Source organism: Mixophyes fleayi, chromosome 4, assembly GCF_038048845.1.
Source record: "Mixophyes fleayi isolate aMixFle1 chromosome 4, aMixFle1.hap1, whole genome shotgun sequence".
NCBI classification, from domain to species: Eukaryota; Metazoa; Chordata; class Amphibia; order Anura; family Limnodynastidae; genus Mixophyes; species Mixophyes fleayi.
Window position 1 is genome coordinate 264314862 of NC_134405.1, and position 26055 is coordinate 264340916.

At 38.7% G+C, this 26055-nt stretch overlaps 1 protein-coding gene across 2 annotated transcripts in view; it reads left to right on the top strand.

Annotated features, from left to right (window-relative positions):
* Nucleotides 1-26055, top strand: part of SEPTIN8 (septin 8) — a 67459-nt gene that overhangs the window by 17161 nt on the left and 24243 nt on the right. Inside the window, exons 2-8 of one of the 2 annotated variants that reach the window (XM_075209726.1) lie at nucleotides 8555-8669; nucleotides 10717-10912; nucleotides 14563-14749; nucleotides 22061-22222; nucleotides 23285-23381; nucleotides 24149-24317; nucleotides 24659-24791. In XM_075209726.1, the coding sequence (XP_075065827.1) occupies nucleotides 8555-8669; nucleotides 10717-10912; nucleotides 14563-14749; nucleotides 22061-22222; nucleotides 23285-23381; nucleotides 24149-24317; nucleotides 24659-24791 (1059 nt within the window). Of the gene's footprint in view, nucleotides 1-8554; nucleotides 8670-10716; nucleotides 10913-14562; nucleotides 14750-22060; nucleotides 22223-23284; nucleotides 23382-24148; nucleotides 24318-24658; nucleotides 24792-26055 lie in introns of those variants that run through there. The other variant, XM_075209725.1, reaches the window with a different exon arrangement.

Here is a 26055-nt window from a genome sequence, read left to right on the forward strand (position 1 = left end):
TAAGAAGTCCTCTTATGGTATGAAAAGATATATTCTATTTTAAAGCAAGACCATGTGTTACTCTCCGAAAATCTGTTTTTGTTTTTTTCAAATATAGGTTGTTGTTTAAAAAATATTTTTTAGCTGAGTTTTTTTTTTTTAAAAAAAATATAAGAATATCAGTAAGCCTCTAAATAATTGAGTTTGTTTCCCACTAATCCTCTGTACTTTTATAAATGTGTACAAACAAATTGTAGACACCAATAGAGTTAGTGAAATGACATGACTCTTTAGACACATTTGTGACAATTCTTACATCACTCACAGCATTACACTATGACCAATGCACATTTAGTAGTGGAAATGTTGTCTGTCTTTAAAAAAACAAAAAACAAAAAAAAAAAACCTAAATAAAATACTGGTGAAGGAATACAAATTTAAATAAAAGGGTAATGTCTTCCATTGAAGCCAGCACTTTCATTTCTTTTTTTTTTTTCATTGTTTTATTTAAAATGCAATCGCATATTATAGTCCCATACATTTTTGCTGTTCTATTCATTAAGCATTTTGTAATAATTCTATTTGTCTGAACCTCCACGATTTGTATGTGGCCCCCCATGAAAAAGTTGGACAACGCTATTGTCAAGTATCAAACTTTTTTTCTACATGTCCCATCTTAACACCATTTCATTATAGAGGGGGCTATGTCACAGGAAACTAGCATGACGTCCTTACCAGTGAGTCATATAAATGCTAGAAGTTATGTGATGTTGAATACTTTCGTGTCAAAAAAGACAAAAGTATTATAGGAGTGATACTGGCTAACCAAAAGAAATGTTTATATTTGCTTGATATGGTACTGCAATAAAAAAAAAAATAATTACATTTTGCTGCACATGTGCTAAAATTGACAGGCGAACTGTCTCACAATAAGTTGTTTTACTTTGAAAGAGGTCCTTTCATCAAAAATAACTTGTATGGATTTCAAAATGATATGCTTTCAATACACGTACATTTAAAACGTTTACTTGTTTATATCAAACGTGGAATGGAGCTTTATTTTCATCTAAAATAGTGTAATAGTCTATATAGGGGGTACAATTCACCAAGGATAACTATTTTTGTCCATTAATCACATTTAATTCTAACTGACCCCATCCCTACCTACAGTGGTAATAGTCTTTTCAAAATAAGTCCTGGTCCTGTTGCAATTGACTTTTTCAGTTCTGTGCTGGCTTTATGGACAAATTGCACATGATGTAGTGGTTTTTTTTTAGATGAAAATCATTACAATGTAAAAGGGAATTTTGGTACACTGTGTTAATGTTGTTTTTGCAGTTTAATGTAGACAGTTTGAAAAACAAGATTGCAACCCTGCTGTGTGGTTATCTACACATTATGGAAAAGAACCATAATTAAACAAATATGCCCCTGGACTGTATATGGTAAATACAAATGAGATGACTATTTTAGCAAATCTTTAAGCCCTCTGCAGTTACGTTTCAACCCTATATAGTTTTATTCTGCAGCAAAAAAAAATACTTACAAGTTATAACTAGTAACTTACTACTTGTGATCCAAAAGTTAGGAGCCTTTGTGAACAGATTTTTTTTTTTATTTATTTTATTTTAAGTTTACTTTCTTTTTTCCCCCATCAGCTAGCAAACATTGCATTATACAGTGGTAAGCATAATTGTAGAAATAATGCTTTTATAGAGTATGTGTTTTATAGTGTTTTTATAGTGAAAATACCTGAATTATGATGGTGTGGGGGAAATTGATGTAAGTGTAAATGAAATCCATACATGTTGGCAGAGTTGTTGCAAGGACATAGGAAATGGAGGGTATGATATATGCACTGATGGGGATATTATAATATTCAGGATGGACTGCCTATGCCATCCTGTCTGCCATGTTCATGCGGACTGTATGGCCTTACCATGCCACCATCCCCTTTCTTTCTCCCAGACGCTCCCTCTAACTGTAGTAGGAGAGACTTGCGATGCTGCCACCACTGGAAGCCTTAGCGGGATCCAGAGTCCTTCTGGATAACTGTCGCTGATAGTGTATCCTCTCACTGGGCACCTGGGCTGGTACCCCTGTTCTCTTCCTGTAGTTAAGGATTGCTGTGGATGGCTTCCCCCATCCCCCACCCTATCACACTGACCAGAGCTTGCTGGGTAGCAGGCAGAGCGTTGATTCTGGATGTTGGGTCCCAACCTCAGAACAGCCGTATAATGGGAATTTTGGGGAAGTAGTCGTCAAGCAGGCTCTTGAAGCAAATGTTTATGCTAATCCTAATAAGGACAGTTCACACTAGTGTATGGTACTAGAGATCAGATGGTCTGATACATAACATGGTCAAACAGAGCTCCCTTTTATACAGATTTTGACAAAAATACTGGCAGGGGGGGAACCAGCCCCCTGATCTGAGGTGGCTCTAAAAAAACTGATAAATCACATTTAGTAATTACCATTAGGATGTAATATATTCTTTAACCATGGATAATGATATAAATTAACACACTGCGCTAATAATTGAAATATTTTTATACAATAAGTTATTTATACCTGATCCAGCCTGTGTGTGTGTGTATGTCTCTGACAAAATCTCTTTAATTTATTCATTTGAACTTATTGCTATTATACATTTTCAAAACCTGGACTGCTCCTGGAAATTTTGGATGTTTTTTCAACTGTGCCTTTTGGAAATTATTGGTTGATTACATTATATACCATATCCTTTGTATTTTTACATTTTTATGTGACTTTACAATAATCTGATAAACAATGTGTGTGTTTAAAGTGTGCATATACTTAATACCACCATCTAGCACATTATATGCAATATATTACCCTACATGGCTAAAGGTATATTGACACCCACAGCGTGTAATTAGTGTTTTTGGCCATTTACGTTATACCCATTGCTAAGGAGCATAAAATTAACCATGGTTTCCATAGTTAGAAGAATTTTTACAGACCTGCGCATAGCTCTGACCTCAACCCCATTCAACACCTTTTGGATGAATTTGAACGCTGACTGTGAGCCAGCCATTTTCATTAAACATCCATGGTCAGTTGTCCACATACGTTTTTTCCATGTAGGGTATGAATTGTGAGCATATGAGAAAATCTGTCAGTTTCTGTATAGGAAATAATGAGAACCTTGAAAAAAATGTTTTAACTTATAGCACACATTGGTAGGACAATTTTTATTTTATAGATTTGCATATATTTAATTGTCTAGAATGTAAGTTCCTGTGAGCAGGGCCCTCTAGTGTTTTTGTTACATAAATATTACTTCCTGTATAATTATAGAATTATGTACATTTTTGTATTAATATTTTTTCACTTCTGTGCTTATGTTGTCATTGTATAGTATTGTCTAACCCTCTATGTGAGGAGCTGTGCAACACTTGTGGTGTGTGTTTTTTTTTTTTTTATTTCTGTAGAAAACAAAACATATCATTTGTATATACCAGCTGGCGTGTGTGTATATAATATATGTGTGTGTGTGTATATATATATATATATATAATGTCTACAGACTTCACGGCTAGTTGCTTGATTTCATGCACGTATGGCAACGGGTCTGATTGAAACACCTCAGTTCAATAATTAACAGAGGTGGCCAAATACTTTTGTCCATATAGTGTTATTCTCTGAGTTTAGAATGGGGATGGTGTGTTTTCTTTAACTAGTTCAAAGAATCCATTTGATTCATCCATCTGTCAAGATGGAAGAGGGACCACCTTTACAAAGGATTCAGAATATATATCAAGCATAGTGTTCATAACCTCCTGTAGTCGTACCAAAGCTTTTGGTGTATGCTGTGTATAATTTAGTTCAGGGTTGTCCAACCCGCATGCGGCCCAGCACGCCTGTAAGTGTGGCCCAGAAGGAGTTTTGGTTGTGGCAAAGGGGCAGCGCTCTTAATGGAAAAAATAAATCCTGCATAAAGAAAGAAAAGAAAATACTTACCTAGCGGTCACGTCAGCTGGTACTCCGGCTCCCTCCCTTGTCTCCACCTCCGTGCGGCGCTCCGCAGTGAATGTCGGGCGTGATGTCATCACGCCCAACATCCATTGCGGAGCGCAGCACAGAGGAGACACCCGCGCGAGAATAACAATCAGCAGCACAGAATTGGAGAAGAGGACAGGAGAACAAGCCGATTAAAAGGTAAGTTAAGGTGGATTTTTTTATTATTTCAAGGGATGCTGACAAGTGAATAAAAGTCACCTGGTCCTGGAGCATCATGGACCTTATCTCCCTGCTACATACTTCTACTTGTATTACTAATGGGGCATTATATAATATTCTCTTTGGCCCATTATAAGTTGTTATCCCTTAACTAACATAGTGGTGTAATTATCAAAACAGGTCACAATTTGGGGTCACAGTAGTGTATATGTCAGGTACCGCAGGCCTGGTCAGGGCACCCTGATATACAATGCCTGACTTAAATGATATTGCATCGAAACAATACAAAAAGTGATTATAGTATAATAACTAGAGAGGATTTTTTGAACAGGGCAATTGAAAGGTAAGTATAGGGGGATTTGAAAAAAAGTGATAGATATAGATATATATGTATCTAATTGTAACAACATGTGATGATGGTTGTAAATTTTTACGCTTACGTTTAGCGTTTTATACTATATGTTTTAATATACAAATGTAAGATGTAATAATACCTTGTGTTTAATAAGAAGATTTATGTCATCAAGTTCCAAGGTTTTTGTAACATTGCAGTAGAAAGCATTTATATTTGTTAGTGTCTTTTTAAATTGTTTCAAGCCTCGATATGGATTGAGGACTTCCGGATAAAATCTCTTACCAAACCTAGTTTGGAGAAAGAGTACGGAGATTCAACATCGGACGGAGTAATATAAAAGGAACCTAATGGAACCGGATATCATACCTTGATAAAGACTTCAGTGTGAAGTTGAAACGCGTTGGTTTTATGCAGAGGACGTATCGGGGAGATTAATAGCAGCGCGATCTGTTAAGCCCGTGAGAGGGGCTTCCGTTGGTGATTGTATGCTGTTTGACACGCTGTTTTTACATCTGTCTTCCGGTATAGTTCCTCTATTTTATTGTTGGTACTGTTTTAATAAAGGGTAAAACACTAGATTGTTTTTTTCCTCCATATATATCCACATTGGTTGATGAGAGAAGCGGAAGTGATATTGACGAATTAATATCGAATTCGGTGGGATAAGGAAGCCATCCTATGAGTACACTGTTTTTGCGTATATTGGAGTTTCATCTTGTAAGTTTAAACCCTTGGGGGGAGATACTACGGGGGTCAACACGGTGTCTGGATGGTGGATCCTTAGATCACTGCACAATTATCCCTTACCTATTCCCATATGTTATAAACTGTAATACACTATGCGAGGTCAATTTCTTTCATATAGAGATTTCTACAACTGAATGCCATTCATGTTGTGCGGAATAATATCAAGTGCCAAACAAGGAAGCGCTTCATGTATGTAATACATTGTATTTGTTATATATATATATATATATATATATATATATATATATATATATATATATATATATATATATATATAATCTCTCACTTTTTTTCTCATATATATCTATAATATAAATGTCTAGTGGCGTGTGTTAGTCTGTCTGTGTGTGGAAAAAAAAAAAACCAAGCTGCAGCGCCACCCGCTGGGCAGAGTTATACACTGACCTATATATTTCTTGAACTGGGAGTGGTTGGTGGTTGCCGGGGGTGACAGTGGGGAGTTTTTAACACCTTAAGTAGCTTGATTTGACTAGAATGCATGAGTATCATGCACGGGTTAACTGACCTACTAAATTCTTAGTGTGTGTGGAAAAAAAAAAAACTCCAAAAAGGGCTGAAATTTGGTATACTGACATTATTGACGAGTTGAGGGGTCAAACTCATTTTCGTGAGGTAATTTTACCTCATGAACACACGTGTACAGTGGCGGATTCAGGGGAGGTGCGATCAGGGCAATCGCCCCCCCCCCCCTAGCAGGGGTTTGCTGCCGACTGCTGCACAGTATGTGCAGGTCCGTTTGGCAGTGACAGTGTGCTGCCCGGCTGCTCTGATTGTGTTTTAAACACACTGTCCCTGCCTGTCACTGCCGAGAGGACCAGCACATACTGTGCAGCCCCCGGCAGCCTCAGAAGTCGGAAAGGGGGCGGGGCCTAAATCTCCCCCCCCCCCCCCCCCCCCCCTAACATCCCCCCGGGGAACAAACATTTTCTAGATCTGCCCCTGCATGTGTAGAGGTGTGTAGAGGTGTGTGTGTGTGTGTGTGTGTGTGTGTGTGTGTGTGTGTCTGTGGAAAAAACTATTTTCTCAGAAAGGGCTCATCCGAATGACCTGAAATTTGGTATACTGACATTATTTGACAAAAAAATGCATGAGTATCATGCACGGGTTAACTTGTATATATATTTGCCGGCGTATAAGATGACCCCCAACATTTCCACTCAAAATATAGAGTTTGTTATATACTCGCCGTATAAGACTACCCCCTCTTCCGCACACCTTCCACACACCAAATAAAACGTAAAAGAACATCAGATTTGATTTCAACATGTTAATTTATATTCAAATGCCTATGACATGCAGGAAAACTGTCACAAGGCTGTATGTTATCAAACATGTACAGTAAACATAAAACAGTGCAAGTTTATTAAACGTAATTCACTAGTCAATGATAGAAGGAAGATAACAAATAGAGGGAGAGAGCAAGTGCACACTTACCCCTTGGCATAATCTTTAATGCTTTTTCATTTGATTTCCAGTCCCGAACTATCTTTTCTGTTACTCCATATTGTCTTGCAGCAGCACAATTATGTTCCATGGCAAAGTTTACAACTTTAAGTTTAAAACTTGCATCATATTTCTTTCTTTTTGCTGGTGCCCTGATAGGGTTGATAGGGGTTTGACTGCTGGACATTTTCTATGCTGTATTGTACTGTACAATGGTGCAGGACTGTGGTTGGCTGTTGGCTGTATACAAAGCCTGATTGGATTGGTCCCTGCTCCCTGTCTGCCCTCCCTGTCAGCAGAACGGGCCGGTCACGCCAAAAAGGCTGGCACCCCTGTATCGCTGCTGATGCTCGCCGCAGCCACGCCGATGACCCGCCGCGGCCGCACTGGATACCGCGCGATACTGGATCTGGTGTATAAGACGACCCCCCCCACTTGGAGGCATGTTTTTCAGGGCAAAAAAGTAGTCTTATACGCCAGCAAATAGGGTATATGTGTTAACTATGTTTTCTATGGTTTTTTTGGATTATCAGCTATCGTTATTGTTAGTGTATCTTATGTGCGGCCCAAACCAATTCGTCGTCTGCCAATGTGGCCCAGGAAAGCTAAAAGGTTGGACACCCCTGATTTAGTTACTGGATATATTTTCTTTTTTGTATTTTTTTTCGCAGTCTTTTTTTGGGGGGGAAGGGGGGGGTGGTTATTGTTTTTCCTTGCTGACAGGCAAAAACTTTACTGTCAATGAATTTATGTTTGAAAAAATGATGGGACACATTCATGGTTCTCAATTATAGTATTCACTATATAGTGCTATACCCATAAAGCTGGGAGCACAGAAAGGGTGTGTGGCTTACCAAGAAAGGGGTGGAGCTGGTAGGATTGCACAACACTTACATTTGAGTGGTGTAATCACAGCTAAAACAAAGTTTTTCCTACACCAGGTCCAACTTTGTAAAGAACATGGTGCTTTATGGGGGACCTTTATTAAATTCCTGTGGCTCTTTTTTTGCACTGATTTTTATTTTATATATATTTATTTATTTATTTTCTTTTTGTTTACATGTACTTCTTAGAATACATTTAATCTCAAAGAACATGTTGGTAGGCGGAAGAAATGTTTATTTAACCAACTTTTAATTTATGTTGTAAAATGGCTGCTCTGGATAGAGAATTGTCTTCCTTTTTTATATAGTATTAGTGCTCCTGGCCTAAAGGAAACACTTTCATGAATACTGGAGAGTTGTAAATTAAATGTACATTAAGTTGTTTTCTTTGTTGACATTGCCACATAACGTTTTTCTTCTACTTTATTAAGGGTTTTTCAAATATTGAATGAATAGTTTATTTTTGATGACTTCTGAACTCTGCCCCCTTAAGATCACAGGCAGGATCAGATTTTTCCTACTGATGTCTCTTTCCTAATTAGCAGTATGTCTGGAATGCAGCATATCAAAACGGAATGGGGCCTCAGTAGAGCAGCTAATGTCTCACTTCTTATCCCTGTAACATGGTAACTGTTTCAGTGCTCTTAAGGGCATATTCAATTAGCTTTTGGATTTGCGGTAACGCGCCGGAACAGCCGCGAAACGTAATACACGGTACCGCAATAACGTGGATTTTCGTTCGCAGCCCATAGGATTGCGACCGAAAATCCGCGTTAATGCGGTACCGTAATACCCTCAAGAACGCGCACTTTTCGCGGTAACGCGCGTTACCGCAAATCCAAAGGCTAATTGAATATGCCCCTTAGAGTTCTTGGAACTCTTCCTAATTGTCTCTCTATCTGTATTTCCTATCTCCTGGCAGAGTGAAGATAAACGCAGCCTCGCACTGGGCGGCCATGTGGGTTTCGACAGCCTTCCGGATCAGCTTGTTAGTAAATCTGTCACCCAAGGCTTCTGTTTCAATATCCTATGCGTAGGTAAGCTGTATATGTGCTTTGTGTGATGCTGTGGATTAAGAATTCTCTATATATGTCAATTATGTCAGTGGCTTTGACTTGGCATCCTAGAAACAAAACAAAAAATGGTCTTGCAGGACTTTTTAGGACCGGGCCTGTAGATTAGCAACATTGCAGTACTTAACTTTTTATATTGAACAGACTAAAATACTGCCTAGATTTATCAAGGTAAAATTTAGACAAAATAATCCCCGTCTTTATTCATTTGAATACTGCTCCAGTCAGCCCAGCCATGCCTACCACCTGACACAGTTCTACTCACTAACACCAACTGTATTCATAGAAATCAGGCACAATACCTCTAGCTTATTTGTTCAATTACTCCTTCCTGGAAAGAATATATACTTTTCTGCCCCAAGGATATATATGCCCTCTGTACCAAAAAAAGTCAATCCCCTATTCACCTCTTCAATAATCGCCTCTTCACCTCTTAATATTTCAGCAATTCACAAAACTTATTTTTCTTTCACACTTTTGTAAGTAAAACAAAAACTAAAAAGCTGATCAGCTGTGAAATTACACTTTATTTTTCATTGCTTCAGTATAGCTTTTTGTAAAGCTTGCTCTAATACTACCTCCACAAGAGGCAAACTGCATTCCAGAAGTGCAACAGACTGTCAGGTAGTTTGGCTTTTGTATCCTACATGTCTAATTTTTTTTATATAGTAAGACCCGAGACAACAGCAGGAAGGATAGGTGGTGTTTCTGCATTTCAATTCCTCAGTCATGATCACTGATCTTCTTAACAACAGGCTTTTGCCAGGGGACAGGAAGCGGTAGGCTAAGAATATTTAGTAAATGGATATTGGTAATCTGCCCTTCCTGTGATTTAGTTGGTTTTGCTGCTACTAAGGGAAAGAAGAGGAGAGAGGGAGATCCAGACCCTCTTAAACTCAAATACTTTAGAATTATTTACCAAGGTGCAAAGTGTGATTCGATTTTTTTTTTTTTTTTTTTTATTTTATTTTTTTTTTATTTTTATTTTTTTTTTGTAATGTCTGCATAGTGATGCATTGCTTGTTGCAAATTAGACAGAGGGTTTATATTCTGTCTATCTTTATAGTGGTGAAAATAGCAAGAGTGTAAAATAATATACACGTTTTTTACATTAATCGTACAGGATAGTTCCCTTGTAACTTGGAAGGTGTAATTAATAATAACGTTTTCTTGTGTCTTATTTTACACTATCCCTGCTATTTTCACGATTATAAAGATATTTACACAGAATATAAACTCTGCCTACATTCATATTTCTTCCTTGTCTAGCCAAGCTATTTTACATTATTGGGAGGGTCATCTGGTCCCACTGACATTACTTTAAACGGAGTGCATGTATTCTACACATAAGCACTATTGCCTGAAATAAGTGACTTCAAATGCCCATCGCTAAAGCATACACACTGGCAAGTGTTTGATTACTGTTTTCACTGGGCTTCTGGAGAAACAATTATCTGAACCTCAGGCATTTACTAAGAAATGTCAGAAATGTTAACAAATGCCTGATTGCTATGTAGACCGGAGCATGTTAGTTTCTGGAAGTCATTGATGTGACTCACATTTGGAATTACTGTACATGTCCTTTCTTCTTTGGGATTTATGTCTGTTTGACATGTTTTAGATTTTTCTCATCTAAAGCATTATTCAGCTTACCTGGATGGAAACACAAATCTCGTAAATCCTTTAAAAATGGCATTGAAGTTTTCATTTCAGATTTGATATGTTTATTAAAATAGCACTGAGGTATTTATCCAGGAAAATACCTGCTGTGTTTATTAATAGATGTTGATTGGGAGAGTGAAAGGAGGACTGTTTTGTTGATGGAACTATAAAGTTCCAGTTGTGGAGAAGACTCCTTATTCACACTATATCACAGGTTTGCACCCTGCTGGCCTGCAGTTGTTGTTTAACTACAACTCAACATGCTCAGCAACTGAAACCTGGTGCCTATGCTTGTCAGAGACTTTTGTGATATACACTCTATAATAGAATGGTGTGATTTGTCCCCTAGGTGAAACTGGTATTGGAAAATCAACATTAATGAACACACTGTTTAACACGACATTTGAGACTGAAGAAACTAGCCACTATGAGAATGGAGTTCGCTTACGACCCCGAACATACGAACTTCAAGAAAGCAACGTGCACCTTAAACTGACAATTGTGGACACTGTGGGATTTGGAGACCAAATCAACAAAGATGACAGGCAAGTAGTTAATTGGCGTGTGTGGGGTAGGGGAGGATCTTCATGTTCCTGTAATGTCCATATCCACTAAAACCATTACTATTAAAAATTGCTAAGAAACACTGTTGTATCACACTTTGAGCACTTCAATTACATACACTTTCAACATTCTTATTGCTCATACTTGTTGAGTATATTATATTTATACTATGCATAAATCGAACCTGTGACATGGCAATTGATGAAATGGAACACCCACAAAATCCTGTAACAGTACTCCTTTTGCTAACACAAACCTTCCCCAAAACAGGAAATACAATTCCAAATAAAATTGATGCGCTTGTCCCTATCCCCAGTATTGTAAAGTATAATACAGCAACATATAATTACCACAAAAGATGATCTCAGACATTCCTGAGATGTGAATGCAATATGTGAGTAATAAAATGTAGTATTTTTCAAACATTGAGGAATGTTTTTATGTACATTAAATTGCACCGGTCACTTACTCACAGTTATGGCAGCCATTGTATGGCCTGCACCAATGTTTTAGAGAATGCAACCAAATCACTAGGGCCCAATGATATCTTGCTTGGTTTCAGTTACTGGAACCTACATTAATTTACACATAACTACACAGTACATTTCATCATAATGAGACATCTTATAGATGCATGCCCCACATTATGTTATGCATCTCAAAAAGATGGTTTTGGTTTATTAGACCCAATCCTATATTAACAGGAATTAATGTTGAAGGAAAAATTGACTCTTGCATGGGTGACCGTGAAAATGTCTGACTGTTACATCATTTGGTCAGCCAGATTAGATTGTTTCACATTGGTTGTGACCTTACACATGAAATGATACCTGCCAATTGGAGCTTACAATTTATTATTATAATCTTATAGCACCATAATGAATACAGGCAAATGGGTGCACTGAACAGTGCCAAACTTTGGTGGGATTAACCAGACGATGGGCAACTACAATTCTTGCTCACTTCCCTATATACTATGGTTTACCTGCCATTTTGTAGGCTGAACCAACATTAAGCTCATGTCTCAGCATTGTCGCTAGTTCCTGAATTGATAGGTTGTATTCTCATTAACACTGATTCAATCCACAAAATGGATGCCTAAATTGTTTGTTGGTGTCGGGTACACTTTATCTGATGTAAAGAAACTCTTTGAATGCAAACATGTTTTTAAGTGAAGTTTTCAACAAGAATGCCCTTTGATCATTTGTTTTACTGAACACTTGGGAAACAAATGAGTTCTGTATAGCAATTAAACCATGCAAACAGCCGAATTTACAATGTTTAGCAAACCAGGTGACACGGGCATAGAAATCCAGATTTTATTTTTCTGACATGCCCTATAATTAAAGTAATTGAGGTGAATGCTCTCCTCAGCACTGAAAATACTTTTTTAAAAGGAAAAAAAAAAGACATATTTGAACTGTCTGAAACATAGCAGCAGCCTGTGTGTTTGAGAGACATAAATCATGGAAAAGTGTCTGTATCACATGCTTTCCAGTAAATCTTGGCATTGGCGTGAAGTGTCTGTGGTTTTTTTCTTTTATTAATAAATTGAAGTTTACACATAAATATAACTCCACTGTTAACTCTGTCTACACTATTCCTCCCAGCATCTCCAAACTATGTGGTGAAATGAGTCTTTACTGTAAATTTGAACATCTATTGTAAAGCATGTATCCAACCCCCAAGCCTTTTACTTCTGCGAGCTTTGATCTTAGCAGGGTTCCCTGTACTTTGGGGAGGGTTTTCAGATTGTTGTTTATTTTAATGCCAACATAATAGTCATGTGTTCAAATGTCCTCTCTAAGATGGCTTTTATTTAATTTTATGATTTTGCTTGATGGGAAACTCATCAGCTACTGTTCAGCAGGGAACTGAAAGCTGCAAACATTGTTGCAAATAATTAGAGTAGTTGTGGATGCCTGCCAAGTTGTACTAGTCAGTGGGGTAAGAACAGTGAGGCAAGAGTCCAAACTATTATTCGATCAAAGTTCTAGAAAAAGCAGCAATCCCACATAGTTGTTTTTGGGGGTTTTAACAGCAAGTTAAATATCTTTTTAACCATGCATCTGATTTTTCTTGGCTGTGCTGCAAATCATTCCCTCCTTTTCAAAATCTCTCTGGAGGGCAGACAAGTATAGCTGCCAGTCATACACTCATACTCTCAGCATATCATACCATGGCAGATAAGGGAGAAAGTGAAGAAGAAATTTAAAGACAGACAGAGTTCAGAGTGGCATTCCATAGTGTGTCTGTTCACTACATCATAACTGTGGTTGCCAAGGTCATCTCATGACACTGGAAACTACAGAATTATAAATCATTAATAGCAGACTGAAGAAACATACCTAGGAAAATGGTAGTTACCAAGCTTTTTCTTATAGTCTGCCACAGTGATGTATGTTAAAAAGAAACTTTTTTTCATGGGATTGCTGCTGTAATGCCAGTTACCTCATTAGTGGTAAACATCATGTGTTTACTGGTGTTTTTTTAATGCCAGTAAATCCAGATAAACACCTATAGGTATGGAACATATTTGTTTCAATGACCCAGTTCCCACTTGGGACACTCAAAAATGCTTGTAATTTGCACTTATTTTATATCTGCTTGTGTCTGTTCCCGGGATAAACTGCAGCAAAGTACCATTTTTGGTCACCTCCTGCTTTACCTTTACTGCTAGTGTCCTCTATTGACCCCCAACCAGGCCTCCTATCCCACATTAAGGTTTTAAGTATTGGTTTCTCCTACTTCCAATTAGAGTATAACCTGTTATCTGAAATAAAATCAGTAAGATATGGATCTGGTCGTGTGGTGGTAAAGGATGTGCGGGAAGCAGTGGCATCACTAAGGCGTGATGTGAATGCAGCCCTTCACTATGAAGCAGTGGCATCACTAAAGCGTGATGAGAATGAAGCCTGTCAATATGATGATTGTGTCTTTGCTATTAAATATCAAAGGATTTGCTAGGAGTTTTTTCAGTGACATTGCATCACTATAGCACTGTGGAGCAGCCATGACCCTAGTCATTAATATGATGATTGATGCGTGTTTTCTCTGCTTAGTCGGCAGGCCTAATGTGTGTGTCTCAGGCAGCAGAAATTTTGTGGGACACCATCATTCTTTATAGATAATAAGTGACACAAAGGTGTAAACAAAATAATATATTCACTATCCATCCCACATATTTATTCTCCTGTTAATCTTTTGACCCATTCTAAGGTCAAAAGCTACAGGTACAATGTATGGTGTTCTGTGAAGCTTTCATCTTTTACTGCTACTGTCATCCTTCAAAGCTCAAACTTGTCTGAACTCACAACCTGCACACTGCTACTGCACTTAGCTGCCATCAGTGCATCAGGAAGGCAACTGCTATTCATTGCTTTTAATTAGAACACAGAAGTGGCTTTGTTCAGTACAATCTAACCCACACCTCCTCTAAGGGTTTGTGGCTATTTAAACATGCTGTGCAAAATAGACTTTCAACCATTATTACATTGTTGCTTATTTCGGGAGGGGGGGAGGGGTGGGGGGTGACAGAGGGAAGTTATACTGGGAAAATGGATTATGGTGACAGTAGAGCAATTTGAGTTTTGATCTTGTAGCCACAGCTTTACATGGTATCTTTGTGCAGTTACAGGTCAGTTGTTGACTACATTGATACTCAGTTTGAGAATTATTTACAAGAAGAACTGAAAATTCGACGTTCCCTGTTCAACTTCCATGACTCCAGGATTCACGTCTGTCTATACTTCATCACGCCAACGGGTCACTCCCTCAAATCACTGGATTTGGTTACAATGAAAAAGCTGGATAGCAAGGTATTATACAACCTTTTTCTTTTTACACAGGTTAAGACGCATTCACTGCTTTTGTAAATCAAATTATTGTTTTAATGAGTTTGTATAAGGAAAATTTTTACTAAACACGGCTTTGTCATGGTCACCTGCTCCAAACAATCACATTGTACCAAGGTTAGATTTCTAATAGAAACGTTACTGGGCGACTTAAAGCAATTTCCATCAGGACACTCCTAACTTAATCATTTTAAGTCATGCGGATATCAATCTTGTGTGACTCTGCTCCCCTAAAAATTACACCTACAGGGCACCCACATGTGTTGAAATAATCCTAAATACTTTAACATAATACATACTTAGAATATCCCAGTAATCTATTGATGACAAAAGCCTGGATCACTGAACAGGTGAAAAGTGAAGGGACTTAATCCCATGGGTGGTATCTCTATGGACTAAAGTTTTATTTTTTTTTTTAAACTAGTCAATTTAAATTTTTCTGTAAACAATTAAGGTCTCCAAACAACTAGAATATTTATTCCCTTTAACACTAGGCCACAGGATCTTTTTCATTGACATAACTTTCATGTGGGCAACAATCGGTTCTAGGGTCGCATCTGGCCCTCTGAACCTTGTATTGTTTGAATTTATTACGGAGATTAAGGACAATGTTGCGGCCCTTTTTGAAGGTTAGACAGCAGCCCATGTAGCCCATCAAGTGTATTCGGTTGCCAATCATTGATATAAATTCTCCAAGAAACATTCATTTTTTGTTTGTTTGTTTTATCTTTAATGCAATGCGCTTTATTTAATAATAAACAATTAGATATTACATTTAGCACTGTGTAGTCAGACTAGTCAAGTGATATCTGATTGGTTGCTATCGGTTACAGCTGGTGTTATACTTTCACTGACACGTCCTAAAATGTAAAATTGTGCAAGAGGTTTTTTTTGTTTTTTTTTTAATCTGGGATACAGTTACTGAGAAGTCACTCCAGGTGCATCGGGAGCCAAGGACTTCATGCCTCAAACACTGATTGCAGATGAGAAGGGGAGATTCAAATGGCAGCCATGTGCCCCCAGATGAGTGGCTGTGCACATTGCTGGCCTTTACGGTTAGGTATCTTTGTTCTAAGGAAGTAAAAAAAAAAAGATTCCATCCTCCACATCGGCGCTATGTGTCTCTGTGGACTGTTTATTATATGAAAAACACCATGGCTGATGTTGCAGAATGGGCTGTTGCCAGCATGCAATGCATCAACATCTGTTTGGGCTTGTACCCATGCGTTTGAATAGTGGTAGGTGAACACAATCTAAGCAAGCCTCAAAATAGTTTTGTATGGATGACTAGAATGAAAAATTTGTCAGTAGTTGATGTATTTCCTTTAAACACTGGATGGAATTTTAACTCTGCTTGCTCTGTCTGATCTCTCCAGGATGCAGGGAGTATAAACATATAACCGTGTTCATTACAGGAATCTGACAGCATTTTAAGGTCCACTACGTTTGCTCTTACCTTTTGGTGAACTCCAAAGAAGTCAACATACCATGGACTGGATACTCTTAAGTACATACCCTTACGCTTATGTGGCGTTGCCTTTAAAAACAAGAGATAGTAGTCAGTCAGTGATAACTTGGGTGTAATAATGCTTTGTCTGGGATGTGTAGATTTGGGTGGTACTGTACTCTCTGTAGTGTAAATTTAAAATTCTCTTTGCGCCTGCAGTTTAACACCCCATTGCCAGTGCTTGTCTGGCCTTTCCACAAATACTGTCATGCGTGCATGGAATTCTTAGAAGGGACAGCAGCTGCAGGTTTGAATACTGCCATTGGGTAGGAGCTTTGAAAGTCTGCCTGAGCTTGTTTTGCTTAAGAAATTTGAGACATCCTCTGATTGACCCTTATTCGTGTAGATGTTCTATCTGCAGCAGTGTGGCCCCTTTTAATATAAATGTATATTATTATACAAGTGTGTCCTGGGTGTTTCACATATACTATATGGAAATACTGTGACTTTATTTGAGAATAAGCTGTAATTTGTATTCTACACCTACACATTGGATGTTATATTACAGTTTTTGTTTCCTGGTTTCCTCTCCACTGGTGTTTCCGGTCCTATTGTGGGTTCTTGTGTGATCCCAATATTATACCAATATACTACACTATTGTGCGCCTCCTCCTCCATTTTTCTTTTATAGTATATTATTATAAGCATGTGTCCCAAATCTCTCTGTTCCTTTACTAATTCATTTGGAAGGATAAAAGCTAGTCAGTGGGAAGGCTGCAGAACTCCACATCTTTTTGATCTCGCTCTTTATGTGTTAGAAGAAGGTAACAGCTTGGTAAAAGCTTTGTTTATATGAATATCACCTTGAATGTTGGGGAGCAGTCCTTTTACCAGCAACTAAATTCTCCACCTTAAGTGTTCATTTCAGTAGTATATGAGGTCTGGGTACCATTCATTGTGAGTGCTGTAAATAGATGGGGTGGGTTAGGAGAAGCATGCATAACATAAACACACACGCTTTGTAAACAGTAACCTTTTGTTTTACAAGGGAAGAGTGGAGTAGAGGAATACTGTATCAGATGGGCATGGGGTCCATTCTTGGTTGTCCTGCTCCTATACACTGTACATTTCATATGAATGCACCCACCTACTCTGTACTTTATATAATCACACATGCTAGCGCTGCTAAAATACTATGAAGTCCTGTTTTGCTTCTACCCACCTCCTTTTTATTTTACAATGGCACTAACCTACTGAAAGTAATTGACCTTAATGCTAGTAAATTAATTGATCACGTTTAAATTTGAAAGTGTGTGGGGAGCTTCCCATTGCTACACTGAAGAAATGGTTCCTGGTGATAGGTGTACCAACACGTATATTTTAATCAAAATCAATGTCTATACATTGATAGTAAAAAGGTTATTATGAGTAAATTTCAACTAGACTCTCAGAAATCAGCACGGTAATAAACTAAGCTCTCCAAGCTGTCTAAAAGTGAATAACCGAGTGCAGTTATCAAACATAACAGATGCAACTCGTGTGTGTATGTGTGATAGATATATATATATATATAATTCTGTTGTAGAATTGCGCTAAGATACATGAAGTAGGCTGTCGCTAAAACATATTCTGCTTTTTCTCGGACGAATTTCAAGAGCACTGATGGGCAATCTGACAGACATACCTTGCCCCTCCCCAACCTTCAAGAAGGAAAAAACAGCCTGGCACCCCCAAGTCCGAATATGCTCCCATCACATGCCTCTCAAACCTCCCACCTGCTCAGAAATTCCCCCACTAGCCATAAAATGTTCCCACGTGCATTCAGACCTACATTTGCCATAAAATGCCCTCAGAACTTCAAAAGTCCTCCGATGCAATATGAACGCTGAACTCCCCTATGTGCCACTTGGCTTTACCCATATGCCCCCACTCACTGGCTAATCTAGTCTAAAAATACTTACCTTCACAGCTGGAGTCCCCAAGGGAGGGAAAGCATGTGGGGCAGAATACACTGCACTCCCTCCTCCTCTGATGTGCTAGTGGATTTCCCTGCAGTGTGCAGAGGTGGTCACATTACACAGCAGACATGCTAGGAGGGAGGTGATTCTCTAACACAGCAGACCCTGAAAACAAAAGTTACTCCCCCTACACCACTTTTGATAACACATCTCTGCTCCTGTCCTTTAACTTCAAGTATGGAGATGTTTTATACCTATTGAAGTAAGAATATAAAACTGTGGGGTGATGCTTGGATAAGTATTTAGACCCCTGCAATCTGGTAGCTCTAATTTTACGCAGGTGAAAACAATTCACTGTATACTGGCAAGGCACTGTGTAACATGGATGAACTTTAACAGGAATTAAACCTATGTTCTAATACATGTGAATTGCTGTCTCAGTTGTAACTTTCTCTTTGTGAAAACTACTTTTGTTTAGTAAGGGAATAATGTGTTATGGTGTCCATAAGCAGTTCAATCTGGCTGCTTGGCACAACCACCGAGCAGCCAGTTTTCTTCCAGATTTGGCAGTGCAGTTACATACATGTGTGTTGACCTGTGCTGTAAAATGCAGCTGTTTGAGAGCAGCACCTTTTATATTTCACCTCTGAAACTAAAATTATTAATGGCTAGAGATGAGCGGGCTCGGATATCTGAAATCCGAGCCCACCTGAACGTTGCCGATCCGAGCCGGATCCGAGACAGATCCGGGTATTCCCGCCAATTGCAAAACTGAAACCGAGGCTCTGAGTCATAATCCCGCTGTCGGATCTCGCGATACTCGTATTCTATAAATTCCCCGCTAGCCGCCGCCATCTTCACTCGGGCAGTGATCAGGGTAGAGGGAGGTTGTGTTAGGTGGTCCTCTGCCCTGCTATATCCTGTGCTGTGCTGTGTCCTGTTCAGTCCAGTGGTGCTGTGTCCTGTGCTCTGTCCTTCTAAGGGCATTGTTATTTCCCCATTATTCCCAAGTTATAAAAAATGTAAAAAAAAGTTATAAAAAAAAGAAATTAAAAAAAAATATCCAAAAACAATCCTGCAGTATAATTCCAGTGGTACTGCTATATTACAAAGTTCACTGATTCAGCAGTATAAGTCCAGTGGTACTCTCCTGTGCCGCATATAATTTTTAAAGGCTTTGCCGAGTGTGTGTGGCTTAGGGGTACGCTCTCTTGTGCTACATATAATGGAAAACAAAAATTTGGAGGATAAAGTAGGGAAAGATCAAGACCCACTTCCTCCTAATGCTGAAGCTGCTGCCACTAGTCATGACATAGACGATGAAATGCCATCAACGTCGTCTGGCAAGCCCGATGTCCAATCTCCTAGTACAGGGCATGTAAAAATCCAAAAAGCCCAAGTTCAGTAAAAGTAGCAAAAAGAGAAACTTAAAATCATCTGAGGAGAAACGTAAAGTTGGCAATATGCCATTTACGACACGTAGTGGCAAGGAACGGCTTAGGCCCTGGCCCGTGTTCATGACTAGTGGTCCAGCTTCACCCAAGGATCTAAGCCTTCCTCCTCCTCCCCCCCCTCGGTTTAAAGCGTATGTTTTGTCTCTGTTTCTGGCGGACACAAGTCTGCAGCGGTGCAAAGACCTGCTGGTCAGGAGATTGTCCTCTGAAAAGGACCGTGACATGCCAACAGCTCCACCCTCATTTTCTTCCACATCTGTGGCTGTGAGGAAAAGGCTCAGTTTTCCTAAAAGACCCGCTGGCGTGGATGCTGATAACATCTGGGCCGGACTGAAGGACCTGCCAACCATTGCAGACATGTCTACTTTTGCTGCATTGGATGCTGTCACAATAGAAAAAATGGTGCAGGATTATTTTGCTGACACCATCCAAATAGACATGTCAGACAGTCCATATTGTTACTGGCAGGAAAAAAAGGCAGTTTGGAAGCCCCTGTACAAACTGGCTCTATTTTACCTGAGTTGTCCCCCCTCCAGTGTGTACTCGGAAAGAGTTTTTAGTGCAGCGGGGAACCTGGTCAGTGAGCGGCGAAGGAGGTTGCTGCCTCAGAATGTTAAAAATGATGTTCATAAAAATGAATTATCAATTCCTCAATCAAGTACAGAACTGCCCTACAGATACTACAGAGGGACCTGTGGTTGTGGAGTCCAGCGGGGACGAATTGATAATGTGTGAGGAGGAGGAAGTACACACTGTAGGGGGAGAGGAATCCGAGGTTGAGGATGAGGACGACATCTTGCCTCAGTAGAGCCTGTTTAGTTTGTACAGGGAGAGATGAATAGCTTTTTTGGTGTGGGGGCCCAAACAAACCAATCATTTCAGCCACAGTTGTTTGGTAGGCCCTGTCGCTAAAATGATTGGTTTGTTAAAGTGTGCATGTCCTATTTCAACAACATGTGGGTGGGAGGGCCCAAGGACAATTCCATCTTGCAACTCTTTTTTTGCCATTATGTGACCATTCAACAGTCGTTTGCCATGAGCACAAAGTAAAACAAAATTAAAACAAATTCAACAAATTAAACCTAAAGTAAAATGCCCTGTCATAATCAAAAACAAGAGGTATTGATGTGCTAGAACTACTGTAGTGTTTATAAGTTATGAACACTACACTTGAAAGCTTGAGCCTTTAAATGAAAAAGTCACTCTTCATTGCACAAATATTTGCAATAGGGACAGTTTTTTTGTTAACAAAGTCAACAAATAACACTTCGACCCTGTCTGTCTTTCACATACTTGATGGGATCTCAATGATGAATGCTCTGTACCATGATCGTCTAAAACAAGAGTTATTGACGTGCTATAACTACTGTAGTTTTTATAAATTATAAACACTACACTTGAAAGTTGGAGGAGGTATTGTGGCCCCGGTACCAAATTGTGTATCGGGACCACTGCACTATGCAGTCCAGAAAGCTACCTCGGTGAAACGTTTTGGACTAAAAACAATATTGTGAGGTGTTCAGAATAGACTGGGAATTAGTGGAAATGATTGTTATTGAATGTTATTGAGGTTAATAATAGCGTAGAAGTGAAAATAAACCCAAAAAATTGATTTTAACACTTTTTATGTTTTTTTTCAAAATAAATCCAAATCCAAAACCTTAAATCCGAACCAAAACCTTTCGTCAGGTGTTTTGCGAAACAAATCCGAACCAAAAACCTCAAGCAAATCCGAATCCAAAACCTAAAACACGAGACACCAAAAGTGGCCGGTGCACCTCCCTATTAATGGCCCTTAGAAAATGAAGACCTCTTTTTTTGAATTCCACAATATGTGCTCCAATGCTGGCTTCAGTGTGAATTGTAAATTTTTATGTTGAACTAAAAGCATTTTAATTGTAAGTTCTGCTTTCATGCTTCACTTACAGAAAGTTATATCCTGAAATAGCTCTGCTTCCTGAATATACCTAATCTTGTTCATGTCGGTGGCTGCTGCTACTGAGATGGTTATTACCACTGACCAACCAAAAACCTTAATTGTGAGTGCTGTAAATAGTTGGGGTGGGAATGAGCAGCCTTTATCTACATCGACCATTATAGCATGTAAGCACTCGCAAGCAGGACCCTCTCTATCCTCTGTCTCAAGTCTGCACCACTTTTGTCAATGTCTTATGTGCTTCTTATGTTTTGCACAGTGGAGCTTTGTGGAGTCTTACAAATATAGGATAATGATGATGAACCAACAGGTCACTTCAGAATCCACACATTCAAATCTTGCCGAACTTATTTCAGAGTGCGAGAAACAATATTTTTTTCTAAGCTAGGCTTTTCATACACCAATAAGAAAACAAGTCTCGTTGATAAGCCTCATACATTATGTGCAAATTGAGTAATCCACTCTCCTTGTGTTCGCCAGGTGAATATCATTCCAATAATCGCTAAAGCTGATACAATTTCCAAAAGTGAGCTCCACAAGTTCAAAATCAAGATCATGAGTGAACTGGTCAGCAATGGTGTCCAAATCTACCAGTTCCCGACAGATGATGATGCTGTGGCCGAGATCAACTCTGTTATGAATGTAAGCTAATTAAATAAAACCTGTAGTGATGACTATAAAATGTAAACAAGTACCAAACTGGAAATAAACGTTGAACCAATATGAAAAAGCTCTTGTATCACATCCAGATATAGGTGCAAAAAAATGTGCATTTTGCTTGTCCGTGTCTTGCTATAGTTGATGCTTAAAATAATGATTAGGAATCCCATGTATCATTTTTTTATTTTCCAATCCGTACCTATAAATTTGTTATTTGGGACCTAAAAGTCAGCAAGGGGTAACATTTATTTCTTGAGAGCACATAAGTGTGTTTTTGTTTTTCTTTCCATTTCAGAATAGTGGGAGCCCTGGTGTGTGTGTGTGTGTGTGTGTGTGTGTGTGTGTGTTTCATTGTGTGTAATAAGTAGAGTGAGTTGTGTTCATGGCCTTAATATATGTGGAGTGTTTCCATCCTCTCCCCCCCCACTCTAATATTTGTACTTGTATATATGCATGTATGTAAGGATTTCATTTGAAGAACCAGAAATCTTGTAATATTAACTATAAATACCATGTTTCCCACTTGAATACCAACTTCGAAAGACCTCCAGTATATATACTTTTTGTGAAATTGGTTGCACACCCTTTGCAATATGTAGAATAAGGGACTAATGCTCTATAGCTCTTGTAACTTTCTCACTTGTAGCTCTCTATTGCCCTCTAGTGCTAATAATAATATTTGGCTTTCTCAATAATACAATATATCCGGTAATTCCTGATTTACACCGGCTACGTTGTCATTATTGTTACTACAGTTTTGGGGTTTTTTCTTCTTCTTTTTACAATGGTTCTCTGCTACATTATAAACAGCTTGACAAAGAATATTTAGTGGTCATTGCCCTGGAGAAAAAATCCTAAGCATACAAATTTCTAAAACGGCAGAATATTTGAGCTGGGTGATAAAAAAAAATATTTTCGATTCATTGTCATTTGTGACTGTCCTGACTGAAATTCCACACTACAGGAGTACAATTTAACATTACCCACCTTGAGTTTATGGCAGCCTAAATTTTTGTTTTTTGTCTTATTTTATTTTTTTATTAGGCACATCTCCCATTTGCAGTAGTTGGGAGCACAGAGGAGGTGAAAGTTGGTAATAAACTGGTGAGAGCCAGACAGTACCCCTGGGGAGTTGTCCAAGGTATGTTCAAAACCCTGAATTTTGGGATTGATGACAATTAGACCACAAAATACTGGCTTATTTAATTAGGTGTTTTGTTTATTTATAATGGAAGCTGTCAAGAGGTGGGATATTTTACGCAGCAGTTCTTGATGTGTTGGAAGCAGGAAAAATGGGCAAGCGTAAGGATCTGAGTGACTTTGGCAAGGGCCAAATTGTGATGGCTAGGTGACCGAGTCAAAGTATCTCCAAAATGGCAGGTCTTGTTGGGGGTTCCCAGTATGCACTGGTTAGTGTGTAAAAAAAGATGTTCAAGGAAGGAGGCTAGCTCATCTGTGCTCCAGTAGCTCTTCTATGGGTTTGGACCAAATTGCTGAAAAGTTGATGCTGGCTACGATGGAAAGGTGTCAGAACACAAAGTGCACGCAGCTTGCTGCATAGCTGCAGGCCGGAGTGTCCATGCTGGCCATTTTAAAGGTCAGAGGGCAGCACCATGTTGCTCCTGAAATGTTTTTAAAGTTGCCCATCACTGAGTTAGAGAAACCACTATTCTACACGTGTTTTTAAACATGCCCACATGGGACAGAGGGCATGTTGAGTAAATGTAATGAAATCTAAATGCATTGCTTATTTATATAGAGATCTACAACTTGGCTAAGTAATATATGTGTTGGCGTATTTCAATGTCCAAAAACGGTTTTACTTGTCTTTCAATGATGGTCGGCATTCTTAAAACCTGTGAATATATTTTAAAACGTTTAAAGAAATATTTCATTGCTGATCAACAGTTGAAAATGAGAGCCACTGTGATTTTGTAAAGTTGAGGGAAATGCTGATCAGGGTGAACATGGAAGACCTCCGAGAACAGACGCACACGCGGCATTATGAGCTGTACAGACGCTGCAAGCTTGAAGAGATGGGTTTTAAAGACACTGATCCCGACAACCAGCCATTCAGGTAGATCTGGGGAAAGTGTCAACATTTTGGGTGGCAATTTACTATAAAGTATTTTTCTTTTTACATGCAAATGTCCAGCTCTTTTTAGGCTAGGTGCCTCAAGTGACTGTGCTGTGGTATATTGTATGTGTGCTCTGCTGGCAGTTCAGTGACATTCTGCAGTCTCTTCTTGTGAATGTATATTAGAATGGGTGTCTACAATGGAACCACCTGAATTACAACCAAGTGAAGGAAATGTCTGATTTATTTTGTAATGTCAAAAATTCATAGAGCTATAACTGACATTGATTGAATGAAACAAACAACAATCCAATGAAACATTGCTTTTTCTGGTATTGTAGTCTTCAGGAGACCTATGAAGCCAAAAGGAAAGAGTTCCTAGAAGACTTGCACCAGAAAGAAGAAGAAATGAGACAGATGTTTGTGAATAGAGTTAAGGAGACAGAGGCTGAACTAAAGGAGAAGGAGCGAGAGGTCAGTGATGTTCTTAACCTTACATGCAACAGTGACAATGCTTTCATTAAAAGAAAACCTAACTGCTTCATGCTCTAGTCAACTCTTCTTTCCTTTATGGCAGCCTTTTATTTTATGAAAACATGTAGTTAATAATTCATTGAGCAGTAATGTAATGTAGAGATGAGCAGTTGGTTTTCATGGTAACCCAAGAAAACCAAGCCTTACATATCAATTCCTCTGTATCTAGAGTATATGGAGCCTCAAATTAACTTGGAATTGCCTGTGCCTCTCACAATCTTAGTCTTCTCTTCTCTCTACCACACTTTTGTGACTGACTGCACTTTGCCTGCAGGAGTGGTTGGGAGAACTTATGAGAGCAGATTCTGAGCACAAGCACAGGAGATAAAAACAAACCACAAATTGTTAATGAATCAGACATTCAAACACTTGAACACTGTTGATGTGATAAGTTTAATAGATGAGACGAAGAAACCGCGAAACAAAACCATGCACCCGGCAATGAAGTAATGTTTAGTGGAGTAAAAGTGATTACATGCGTTCTGGAGGGTATACAAGGACTAGAGAGGAGCGAAGACGCAGAATTGCTCTCATCAAAATTATATTGGTCAGTTGATGAGTGATAGACGAAGAAAATGATGAAAACATGCAGCAACTTGGTGTAATATAAACTTTTCAAAATTATTTTGTCTGTCATTGGCAGAGCCAGATGGGCATAACAATTATGTATATATTTTTTCATTGCTGGTGTGTGCCTTGCTAACCTGTGTGTAACAAGCAGTGCTCATTGTGTACCAGTGTGAGACAGTATATTGGGGTCCTGTTGACCTTATTCAATAGGTGATGGCGATAGGTGAGAGGAAGATTGAGTGCTGGACTCGTGTGTAACCCCATACAGTGAACACTTCCAAGTCACAAGTGCGCAGAGTGCGGTTTGTGACTGGTAACTTTACTTAGGAGAGGTTTCCTGACAAAATAGAGGTGATTTATTCTATCTTCACAGTCAAACAATATGATATTAAATCAGGGAGTGGCTAAAGGTAGCTATTCCTGACAACAAGGAACAAATTGAAGAAGGGAGTGGTTACCATCATTCATACACCTTGCTTTGTTACCCCCAGAAGATGTTGAACACTTGAAATACATTTAACTAGATAATAGTTTATTTTATATGTTTGCAGAAGACCCATTGGCGTTGCTTTGATTGTTTTGGCTATCACTGGAATTGGGCATTGCTGTATTGGCTTATAATTTAACAAACCTG